Genomic DNA, 13,046 nt, shown 5'->3' with positions numbered 1-13,046 from the left:
CAGTATACCAAGCCCAAAAATAAATTAGATGCAGTTAAATGAACATGGAGCTGAACATAGGCCTCTTTAGAAAACAAAAATGGCCTCTTCAAATAAAATCACTGCTACCTCACCATTGGCCTGTGTGACCCTGCTCTCTTGCTCTGTGTGTGACCAGCGCTCTCTCTACCGTGCGTCTCATGTGCAGCACCAGCAGCAGGCCTATCCATCAGCTCCGTGGCAGGTGTTCTTCATACGTGTTGTTTAACTTGCTCATCAAAGTAGCGGTCCGTATACCTGATATCCAATGAGGCTGCAGTGCAGAAAAAAGGGTTTGACTCTATTTGATCAAAGTGTTTGTGTACAGCCTCTAATAATGCAGTCTGTGCTGTTTTGACACTATGGTCTGTGTCGGTCTCCTTGCTTAAAAGACATTTCAGGGCTCTCTCTGATGGGAAGACATCTGCATGTCTCTGATGAACTGATTTCTCTTGTTAGTTCTTCAAACGGGGAGAGAAGTGTAATAACATTTTTAACTAACCCCACTGTTGCACAGTGAGAGTTGCGGGGAGGTCGTAGTCTGCAGCATATTTGTTCCAGAGGGCTTTCCAGCATGTAGAATGTAGCCTAATATTTCACCGAGTGGCAACATCTTGCTGTAGCCTTTTGGGTTTCATCCTGCAGGCGCAAGGAATCACAGGAACACGTCTTACAAACTACATATCGCAGATCTTTCTGGAGACAGTGAAATACTCCCACACAGCAACATTTTCTGTCACTTTTAGTTGAAAACAAACCAGCAGACACAGCCCCTTGCCCTCTTACTCGCGCCAGGGTCGTGTCCAACCAGTGGCTGTTACTATCACCTGCTGGCTAATGACTGAACCACTATGTTTGTGGTGTTCTCTTATTCACCCACTGTATTCCTAAAAACTGGCCTAAGTCAAATCATCTTATTTTATAGAAAGCTTTCTGAGTGCAGAGTGGTACGGTAGAGGAAAGATCCCATTTCTGCCTCTGCATTATTAAAGACCACACTGTGAAAGCCCTACACCTGCTTATGTTTTTAGCACTATCTATAAAATGAGTCAGAAGATGCAACGGTCTGAATGGACCCGTGTGTTGTGCAGATCTATTTTCATCCTCTTCTGCTCTGCTGTTGTCCCAGTGCGTGAGAAAACCTCAGGCCGGTTCACTTTCCCACTTATTCTCAGAGCACCAGAGACACGCAACCCTCTAACCCACCATGGCCCTCAGATAGCAGCCTTAATGAAGTGTGTTCAGAGTCCAGATTGTAACCTGTTAAAATAACACGTAAATTTTCCTCAGGAGAAAGGAATGACCGTAACCCATTTAATTCTTCTGAAGAAACAGGGCTTTATGAATGGCTCTGAATATCCATATCTTTTATGCTCCACTTTGTTCTGTCTTCATGAACCTTTCTGTACCTGAACCGTCATTGCTTCTGTTCTTTCTGTCTCGTGACAAGAGATGTGCATGATTACTACCCTCACTAGTCGGCACCAGAGATACTAGTTGGTTAAGGGAATTATTAACATTTTATTAATGTACAACATCAGTTAACTTTTGCGTCAAACATGTTATGGAGCCTCTCACCACTAGCCTGACGGTAGCCTCCCTCTCCCTGTGCTAATGTCCGGATAATGTAAACAAGCAAGGTGGACAATGGGACAGATGACACCTGATAAAACCGGAGTGCTTTGGCAATATTTGGATCTAGAAAATGAAAATACATTTGTATGTCGCTGTGCAAGGTTGGACTGGGAACAAAATTCGGCCCTGGCAATTTTCCCTCTGGACCGGCCCACCACTGGACGACACCCTGTCGCTAGTTCTACTTGTACTAGTACTAACGCTAGCAGCACTACTACTGGCAGCAGCAAACAAATTGTCAATTTTTATACATTGGGCAGCGTCGGCCTGTAGGGCTTTTTGCTTTTTCTCCCAGACCTTCTCCGCTCCCCCTTTCCTCTTTTTGGAGCCTCTGTCGTCCATAATTTATTTTCTCATTATTCTTCACTCCAATACTCTATCACTGTAAATTTTTCCCATACACATAGCGGCTGCATGGGCCGATCCACTTAAGGGGTGGGGGTAGGGGGCGCGATCGTAACACGCACCTGCTTCTAAACCTGACCTGAAGAGGCAAATAAGGTATATTGGCCTGTGCAACCCCCTAAGCCAAATGGATGCAACTGAATTTGATGGGCCGCGGGGCCATTCATGGGCCGCTGAACATAGCCTATGTAGCCTACAGAAATAAATAACTTAAAAATTTCACATTTGCATAAAAAAAATCAGAGGCTACCAGCCCAAATGTGGACCGACCCACCGGGCATTTGCCCAGTTGCACAGATTATCAGTCCGAGCCTGTCGCTGTGTCAGAAAAAAATTGCCTGTAACCACTTGTCCAGAGCAATGTGTAACCACATTCAGCACAAGCATGTAGATGTTAACCAGCAAGGTAAGAGGGCTGCTGTGCTAGCAGTGCTAACGTTAGCTACACTCAACAAGCCAATATAACCTGCAGACGTGATTCTGCTTGATCTGAAAAGATAGCACAGCTTAATTTTGACTGTTTTCTGAGTGTTTTCTTACTTTTAGTCAAACAGTTTGAATTTAAATTTCTGTTTATCTATGAGGAAGTAAGTAATTAGGGACATCCCTGTTCCTGACTATCACATTCAAAAGAGAGTAATAAAAATTATTTGATTTATGAAAGGGAATGAAACAATTTCTTAAGTAATTTGAAATATATTAATTTTTTGTCATTTTTATTGAATAAATCTCATGTCTTAAAACATTTAAATTCACAGACTGTAACTTCTGCTGCCACGAGACTCTCAAACAAAACACTAACAAAAGACAGTGTTTGGTGACATGAAGTAGTGTTGGATCATGGGAGTTATTTCTTTTTGGCTACTTTATGTCTGTATTATTTGATAAAACTGTCAAGAGTGACAGGAAATAGGATAGAGCGAAGGAGAATGACATGCAACAAAGAGTCTGGGGACTCACTAGGTTTGAAAACTGCTGGAAATATTTGGGATACTGTAAGTAAACAGCTCAACAAAATATATAACATAGGTCTCGTCATTTTTAAATATTTAATGTAGAAAAGTGACATATAGCTTTCACTTTAATAACAACATTGTAGTCATGTAGTAAAGACTTAAATATCAAGACTGAAATATCTCAATGACTCTGTATTGCCATGTAATTTTGCACAGACAGTCATTGTCCCCAGAGACTGAATCCTGGTGGTTCTGATGATCCCCTCAGTTTTCCTATAGCTCTAGCAGCAGGTCAGAGTTTTCACATATCTGGTGAAATATCACATCAACTGGATGTAGATGTTCGTTCTTCAGAGAATGAATTCTTCTGATGTTGGTGATCAATAACAGTTGAACCAGTTCCACCAGCAGCTTCACTTTTATGGTTTTAGGTGAAATGTGTTGAAAACTATTGGGTGGATTGAGATTTGGTTCAGACATTCATATCCCCTGAGGGTGAATTGTAATGACTATGACCCTTTTCATCAGGGGTGGAAAGAATACTGGAAAATAGTACTCAAGTACAAGTACTGTTACTTAAAATCAATTTTACTGAAGTACAAGTAAAATAGTTTGTGTATGTACTCAGATACAAGCACGTAAGTCAGTTAAAATGTACTTTGAGTAAATGTTACTGTGTTACATTTTGAAAAGATGGAAGAAGAGGTAAAAAATATGGTGATAACAATAACATATAATGAAACTATAAATGAAATAACATAGGCTACCAGGTGGATATACTGTGGTATTTCACTGCATATATTTTCTGTTCCCAGGTGAGAACTGCATGAAAGCAACCAACCACTATAAAATATAACCAGTCCACTCACCCTGTGTCTTACTGTATAATATAACCAGTCCACTCAGCCTGTGTCTTACTGTATAATATAACCAGTCCACTTCATGTGGACACATCATCATGTGACTTTTCCTAGTGGGTCAGAAGTTAACATACTCTTTGGTAGTATTTGGTAGCATTGCCTTTCAGTTGTTTAATCCACGTCAAGCGTCTCAGGTAGCCTCCACAAGTTTCTCACAGTGAGTTGCAGGAACCTTGGTCCATTCCTCCTGAAAGAACTGATGTAACTGAGTCAGGTTTGGAAGCCTCCTTGCTTGCACACATCTTTTCAGTTCTGTGCACAAATTTTCAGTTGGATTGAATTCAGGGTTTTGTGATGGCCACTCCAATACCTTGACTTTGTTGTCCTAGCCATTTTGCTACAGCTTTGGAAATATTTTTCTTTCACTAGTCCACAAGACATTTCTCCAAAAGCACAATCTTTGTCCCCATGTGTAATTGAGACCTGTCGTCTTGCTTTTTTATGGTTGTTTTGGAGCAGTGGGTTCTTCCTTGTTGAGCACCCTTTCAGGTAATGTTGATATAGGACTTGTTTTACTGTGGATAAAGATACTTTTGTACCTGTTCCCTCAAGCATCTTCATAAGGTCCTTTGCTGTTTTCCTGGGATGGATCAATGCTGCACATAGTCATAGATTCAAATAAAATATAACCACAAAAGAGAACTGCACACAACCAAATACTGCCCCGAAAAATGTTTTCCACTCTTCAAATGTAACAACGTTAATTCTTGAGTAAAATATATGTTGTAACTAATATGTAACTAATAAACGACTAATCCCTAAAGAATCATCTTTCAGGAGAAAACTATGTATACAACATTACCAATTACATTGTTGATTTGTTGTACCAAATGAACAAGTGAGTAGAGCATAATGTATGGAAAGTGGTTAATTGGTTTCAGATCTCAGAAAATATCAGGATTCTTTCAATTTCAATTTCAATGGACCTTGAATTTTAATAGTTTCTTTTCCCTTATCATTGAAGGTGTGTGTTTTGCAGATTATAATGTGGGTCTACTTCTCTTATTTCACTTGTGATTTGGGGAAATATATTATTTCCTTTCTGATTTATGGGAGCTGAACCACCTGCCTTTGTAGCAGGACGTCCAAGCAGGACCAGTCCATCAAAACACAATCTAACAGTAAAACAATATGGAAACAGAAAGGCAACATACATCATTAGTGGCTGATTTCTTAAGTGTTTTCAGGAAAGTTTTTCTTTCTTTATTTTGTAGACCTTCCAGCACTCACTGATTAGCAGCTGCTTTGTTTAGCCAAATCAGAGCTCATTTTATGTTCATTATGTGATATTACACATGAAGAGAAAGAAGCTGCTGTAGCTGCAGGGGTTGAATTGGTGAAAGGTTTCCTTTAGACTGTCTGTTTGGGTTTATGTACATTACCTTTTCTAGTATTCTTAAAAATGTTTACACAGATTATATTAGCATTTCAAGTTTATTTTTCTGACAACTTTCCAAAATATAAACTATTAACTGGTTTGGACGATGAGTTGATGCAATTCCTGATTCATTTTGAATGTTGTTTTTTCTTATCCCTGTAAGGAGACTGTCTCTTAATTTAAATTTGAATGTTGAGTGTTTTGAAACGTGAATTTTGGCTTCTGTAAAAAACTCTTCAGTACACCTTTACTTCAGTATCCTGACAGAGCACATACTTAGTTGCCCTCCAGTATTCCAGGAAAGTCAGTTTGGCTTCCATAAAGTCTTTTATATGGTGTCCTCTCTATGAAATGTAAATTTTCATAAATAACTAGTTTGTATTTCTTCTTTACATTTAATGTCTGTTTTCATATTTTTGCTTCTTTTTTTATCTGACTGCACATTAAACTCTTTGTCACATGGGATGTGGGGATAGTCAGTGGAAATCTGAGGACACTTAATAGCATCATGGTAAATTTTTATTTGGATATAAATTAATGCTTGTTTCATGTCATCTCTCGCCTGAGGATCTTGATAAAGCGCACACACGTGCATACATCCAGTACATACGTGTTCCATTGTGCTTAAACAAGAAGCTCAACTATGTCTGCTTTCATTAAGGCCTATTTCTCCAAAGTGGAGACAGATGTGAGGATTAAATGGAGCATAACATATCTAATGCTGTGAAGCAACAAACTAACAAAAGACACTGATGCATATTTTTTGTTTTATATGCAGTGTTGAGCACACCTTCCTGCACTGTGGTGTTCATGTAGAGTAAATCATCATTTTATTATGTTCTACACATACCTCATCACAATGTCTGTTATTACTGTTAGTGTATACATCTGCATGGATTAGGGTTGGGTGAGCTTCTCAGTAGTCAGATCGTCCTGTCGTTACCCCGTGAAATCACCAATACTGACAATATTTTTTTAGGGGGGTGGGAGGTGGGATCTGGTGTCGCTGGTTCATAAGGAATTCTAAAAAACAATTTTATCAGAAGGTTGTAACATACCAAAATATGAAAAAAGTGAAGGGGCCTGAATACTGTCTGAATATAATTATCAGATTGTCTTAACTCCTTAATATCAATATTAATATCAGCCTCAGAAATCCAGTTTCAGATGGGTTAGACTTCTTTGGCCAGATCACAAATTTGATTGCATTTGTTTGTTCCTGGTCTACATGCAAATCAGGGTCAGCTGCTGCAGCTTCTTCCACCACCACAACCTCCTCCTGATATGCTAAGCTTTTGGTATTTTTGATTCATCTTAGATTAAATGTTTGCATGTTTGTTCAGGGGGGTTGGTGATCCTGGAGAATCCTTGTTTCTGTTCAGACGCTGAGAACTTCTTCAGACAGCAGAGTCTTTTTCTGCCAAATCTAACCGTCTGTTTCAGATGAGTTACAACCACTGTTTGTTAATGTCGGTGTAAAAATATCCCTTGAGTATGAGATGAGAAACCATTGTAGTGGATTGTATATCTCATGTTGTAAAGACATGTTCATTTCAGAATAGGTCTTTATTCTCACGTAACAACTTTCTGTTTTGTTTTACACTGTACATGGGTTTGCTAGCTCATGTGGTCATTTCCAGCCACAGCAGGGACAAGAAGGGAGCTTGTCATTGAAAGGCTGCCGGTTTAGTCCCTGGACCACAAGGTTAAGTCTTGGTGGGGAAGTAAGTGGGCCATGCTTATAATCAAGGCACCTACCAAGGTGACTGAATATTTTCTCCTAGCTGTACTGTGTGAAATTTGGAGCTTTGTCCTCTCTGTCACACTTGTCTTTGAGTTTGTTTTGTTAAAGGTGAACTCAGACAGACTGTGGATTAGCTGGAAACATGAGACTCTAAATCCTCTCGAGCAGTCTGCCATTCATCAGTACATCTACACTGTTAACATCTGGGCTGTACAGGCCCCAGACAGATACTGCATTGATGAACACTTCTTTTTTCTCACTTGTTGTAACATGTTTACTTTTATATCAACAGATTCACCAAACCGGCACCCATGTTCCTCGATCCAAATTACAAACGATTCTCCAAGATTGGTGATTATTACCCTCCATTTGGAGTAAAATCACAAGGTATGATTCTTGTCTTTGCAGTTGAGCTGAATGCGGATCAATGTAAGGAGCGCTGCATTCCTCACCAGTCAGGATTACATTTTTCTATCCACTAGCTGGAAAACGCCATAGCACTGTCAAGGCCTCAGTATTCTTCAGACAGACTAGTTTGAATGATTTGTCGTCTCACCATTACTTGATCATGTTGAAAGACAAAAGTGTTTCTACCTCTTGTGGCCACATTTGAAGTTGTGGTGAAAAGTCTGCTGTCCTGTCGTCCCCCTGGCTCCATCCCTGAGCTCTCTCTCTCTGTGAACTTTTTCAGTGTATTTGTTGTCTTGACACAATGAATCGTACTAATGGGGATAATCAGCATCCCTTGTAACGATGAGACAGTTGACAGTGATGCTATTAAACCTGTTCTAAAAGTTATAAACTGCAACTTTACTTTAGATCTGATGCAAAACATGCTCCATCCATTTCAGTCAGAGTAGTGTAGCCTCTCCATTTTAGCTACTTGGAGAGTTAATGATGCCAAAGAGCTTTTCTGCCTCCTGACATCCAATATAACTGTAAAGTCTCTTTATAGCTAGAAAGGAAAGACAGTTGTGGCATGAGTGAAAATTTCTACATTCCCATTTCAAATGTGACTGCTCCTTACGTTTAGAAAGTTGATATTTTAGGACACTTAAATTAAAGCTGTTACTACCCAGCCATATTTACTGTATAGTTTTTTTTTTACATGTTCTGAAGCACCCACTTCTGACCTTTTCAAAACAGTAGAATATGCTCACAATCTTACAATGAAATCTTATGAAATAGCAGCAGCAGGTCCTGTTTTGATAATAAATACAGCACAATCCACCACCAGGACCACTTGGATGGAATGGGTTAAAGGATCATTTCAGTTTACTACAGCTTGGGTCCAACTGTCATAGTTGTGGCTATCATGTATTAGTCACAATAGCATTGTATTTACCAGAGTAATTTCTGATTTCTGAGATCTGAGAACAAGGACTGGGAGATATGGACAAAAATTGTATCTCTGTATTTTTAGACAGGATGGCGATACACTCTGTATTTTCTATGAAGTGGGCTAAATGTTCATTTCAAAATAAAATGAAAAGACAGGGAGCACAAAGAGTATAGGAAAGGAGAGATTAAATCACTAGTAACACAACATCAAACTATATCAATAAACTGTATTCTGCAGGCCTTGAGTAGGTCACCTTTTAGCCTATGACAGCAGTGACCTTGAGAGAGACGTCAAAGAAAACTGCTTTTCTTTAAGAAGTTAGAACACCTGAGTGTGAGAATGAACTCCACACTTTCTGTCAGTCCAACATGCCTGCGATGGAAGGCAGACTGCCATCGGCCATCAACCAGGAATTCACAGAACCATAGTTCTCTTCATAACTTCTGCTATATTTTTTCAATTTTGTACATTGCCAGATTAGCTGTTTCCTGTTGACCCTGTCTGGACACTTCATCCCTCAGCCCCCAGCAATATGTTCAGCGTTTGGAGGAGCTGGCTGCTTGTAAGAATGAGCATCTCATTTGGCACAGAATGGGTTGTTTAAAAATGTCTTGACATGCCCATCACCCAAAGCAGCTAGTGAAGTGAAGGCTCCCACGTTGCTTGACCACCTATTTTTAATAGTTGTTTAACATTGTAACGTGTCAGCCCACCCAGCAGCTGGCTCCCACAACAGCCTCATCTGTCACAGTTAGTGTAGCTGTTCGGGAGATGAGGGCATCATAACTAGGTGGAATGAGGAGGGAAGATTTCTTTCACGTTCATCTTCATCTTACTTGTTCCTTTTTCTTTCTCCCTCTTTTATCTGCAGAGAAGATCATAGATATTCTCCTCTCAGCCACTAAGAGCTACGGCCTTGAAGAAGAACTTGACAGGTAGGTTGGTGCTAGTTTCTCCATCATGCTCTGATACACACAGAGGAATAGGAGTATTTGGAAACTGTTGACAGCGTCAGTTTATATTAATCACACAGTGAGGTGCTAATGTTTCCAGTTTCTTTGTGTATAGTCCATTAATTAGTCTTCTGACTTTTAAATGAGCATGAATACCCCACACTCCCATCATCTTTTAACAATAATTTTTACAAAATACAATATTATTACTGTACTGATGTAAAACATACAACCATACAGACGACTTTCAGAAATACTCTTTGTTTTCACGAACAAATTAGTTTTTCAATAGTTTTTCAACCAAATTTATTATGAGCCTCCACTGGGGCTGGAATTGTTTTCACCTTGTGAGTCTGTGTGTCATCATTGCAAAATGTGGTCCTGGAGACACCTACTGTAGGAGGAACTACCACAGACGAGGTTTGGAGAAGTTTAAATGTCTGTGGACAGATTTTATCATCCGACCCATGAGTTCTGAGCACTCATATAATGATGTAGTACTAAAGACTGAGAACTCTTATAATAATGTAGTACTGAAGACTGAGAACTCATGTAATAATGTAGTACTGAAGACTGAGTACTCATGTAATGATTTAGTATTGAAGACTGAGGATATGTGTAATAATATAATACTGAGAACTGAGTACTCATGTTATAATGTAGTACTGAGGACTCAGTACTGATGGAGCGGAGCAGCACCATGTTGATGGAGTGTTGATGATCCATTGCAGATGGTCTCTGGTCAAGGGTATTTTTCAAAAGACAGCATGTTCGTTCACTTCTAACTTTTATATTGCAGAGAAGCCAAACTAACTTCAGTTTACCTCAGCAACCCTCCCTTTAATACAGTTCACACTGTCTCCAGAAATTCCTCCTTTTTCACAACAAATTTAGTCCACTGTAATTTACAAAATGGCAATTCAAATCCAGTTTGTCTTTTGACTGTCTTGGGCCTCAAGTTCCCAATTTGGAAAGTTGCCTCTGTTAAAGAGCAGCTTCACTAAATGTTCACTGGAGCCCAGGTTTTGACCCTTGGAGTAAACGTGAATGGATTTTTTTTGATAAATGGATTTATCAGCTTCTGTGAGGACTGCTGTATCCCATCATGCACCAGGGTGAGTTATAACAAAATAAAGCTCAGTCAGCTCAGGAGGCAAAAGGAGGAAGCTTTCAGGAGTGGGGACAGGGACAAGTTTAAAGAGTCCAAGTACAGGTTTAGCAAAGCGGTGAGAGAAGCTAAACGACTGTACTCTGAGAAACTTCAGCTCCAGTTCTCAGCCAATGACTCTGCTTCTGTCTGGAAAGGGCTCAGAAAGATCACAAACTACAAACCTAAACCCCCTCACTCCATTAATGACTTCCGTCTGGCCAACGATCTGAATGAGTTCTACTGCCGCTTTGAAAGACAGTGGGACAAGCCTGACACTAACCTCCACATCAGAGCCACATCAGAACCCCCCTCCTCCCCTACCAAAGGAACGTCTCTCTCTATCCTGGAGAGAGATGTCAACAGGCTTTTTAAGAAGCAGAACCCCCGCAAAGCAGCCGGTCCTGACTCTGTCTCTCCATCATCCCTGAAGCACTGTGCTGATCAGCTGTCTCCAGTGTTCACAGACATCTTCAACACCTCACTGGAGACCTGCCACGTGCCAGCCTGCTTCAAATCCTCCACCATCATCCCTGTCCCCAAAAAACCAAGGCCCACAGGACTAAATGACTATAGACCCATTGCCCTGACCTCTGTGGTCATGAAATCATTTGAGCGCCTTGTCCTGTCCCATCTCAAATCCATCACTGACCCACTCCTGGACCCCCTGCAGTTCGCCTACAGAGCCAACAGGTCTGTAGACGACGCTGTCAACATGGCTCTCCACTTCATCCTCCAGCACCTGGACTCCTCAGGGACCTATGCCAGGATCCTGTTTGTGGACTTCAGCTCTGCCTTCAACACCATCATCCCGGCTCTGCTGCAGGACAAGCTCTCCCAGCTGAGCGTGCCTGACTCCACCTGCAGGTGGATCACCGACTTCCTGTCTGACAGGAGGCAGCACGTGAAGCTAGGAAAGCACGTGTCTGACTCCCAGACCATCAGCACTGGATCCCCTCAAGGCTGCGTTCTTTCTCCTCTGCTCTTCTCCCTGTACACCAACACCTGCACCTCCAGCCATCAGTCTGTCAAGCTCCTGAAGTTTGCAGACGACACCACTCTCATTGGACTCATCTCTGATGGCGATGAGTCTGCCTACAGGTGGGAGACTGAGCGTCTGGTGACCTGGTGCAGGCAGAACAACCTAGAGCTAAATGCTCTGAAGACAGTGGAAATGATAGTGGACTTCAGGAAGAGCCCAGCCCCACCCACCCCCATCACCCTGTGTGACTCCCCCGTGGCTACCGTGGAGCATTTTCGCTTCTTGGGAACCACCATCACACAGGATCTCAAATGGGAGCTAAACATCAGCTCCCTCATCAAAAAAGCTCAGCAGAGGATGTATTTCCTGAGGCAATTGAAGAAGTTCAACCTGCCAAGGACTATGATGGTGAACTTCTACACCTCCATCATTGAGTCCATCCTCACCTCCTCCATCACCATCTGGTACGCTGCTGCCACGGAGAGGGACAATAACAGACTGCAGCGTATCATCCACTCTGCTGAGAAGGTGATTGGCTGCAATCTTCCGTCCCTCCAGGACCTGTACGCCTCAAGGACTCTGAGGCGTGCAGAGAAGATTGTAGCTGACTCCTCCCACCCTGGACACAAACTCTTTGAGACACTCCCCTCTGGCAGGAGGCTGCGGTCCTTCAGGACCAAAACCTCTCGCCACAAAAATAGCTTCTTCCCATCTGCTATTAGCCTCATCAACAAGGCTAGAGAGCCCCACTGTTGCTGATCAATTGCACCAATCACCAGAAAAAATTCCTTGTATGTGAAAACATACTTGGCAATAAAACTGATTCTGATTCTGATTCTGATTCTGATTCTGATTCTGATTCTGATTTAAACAATGAAAGCTTTTGTGTTTGAATGTTTGTGACTCAGCACATTCATCAAAAAAAGTTCCCACTCTTTCTACTGGTTTGCCTTTAAAGGTTCCACTGTCATTGGTTTGCTCCACTGACCAACTGTTTAGTTACATGATCATCACAAATGATCAGTGTGTGTTTGATCAGCTCTCTGTGGCTTTTACAAATATTGGACCTAATGGTTCAGTATCCATCTGTTATCTCTAAAGCTGAGAAAATATTACATATTGTAAACAAAGATTTGCTGGCTCGATGTTCAGTTAGTCGGTCTACCCTGAAATTCCAACATTAATCAGTTATTGAAGTGGGAATTTTATTGTTTGTTTGTGATCCCACCTTCAGTTGAAGGTTTTGTCTTTATATGGACCTGATCATTTTTCCAGACATGGTGCACTGACCCTGTTTCATCAGCCAGCTAAGTCAATTAGGAATGTGTTTATTTTTCCACCCAGAATTAAGCAGTGCAGTCTAAACACAGGACACATGTTGAACTGAGTCTACAATACAACATCATAGTCATAATAAAGTGTGACATATTGACTCATCCCATTTCTGCTGTCTGTACTTCACAGTACTTGACTTGAGTATAGATGCTGAATAAAGATGCTAATAATAAAGAACTCTGGTGTTACTTAGAAGTGATAGTTTTCTACATTAAAATATAATATTTAATT

The 13,046-nt window shown here is 41.0% G+C and overlaps 1 protein-coding gene across 6 annotated transcripts in view; it reads left to right on the top strand.

Moving 5' to 3' along the window:
* Positions 1-13,046, top strand: part of st3gal3a (ST3 beta-galactoside alpha-2,3-sialyltransferase 3a) — a 48,463-nt gene that overhangs the window by 11,260 nt on the left and 24,157 nt on the right. For all 6 annotated transcript variants that reach the window (XM_071486781.1, XM_071486780.1, XM_071486779.1 and 3 more), the window contains 2 exons: positions 7,349-7,443; positions 9,270-9,333. In XM_071486781.1, coding sequence (XP_071342882.1) covers positions 7,349-7,443; positions 9,270-9,333 — 159 coding nt within the window. The remainder of the gene's footprint in view (positions 1-7,348; positions 7,444-9,269; positions 9,334-13,046) is intronic.

The sequence above is a fragment of the Trachinotus anak genome, unplaced genomic scaffold, assembly GCF_046630095.1.
Source record: "Trachinotus anak isolate AG129_WGS33_773 ecotype Australia unplaced genomic scaffold, CSIRO_AGI_Tana_v1 ptg000010l, whole genome shotgun sequence".
Taxonomy (NCBI): Eukaryota; Metazoa; Chordata; class Actinopteri; order Carangiformes; family Carangidae; genus Trachinotus; species Trachinotus anak.
Note: the sequence above shows the minus strand (reverse complement) of the source record. Positions and strands in the feature narration are given on the sequence as shown.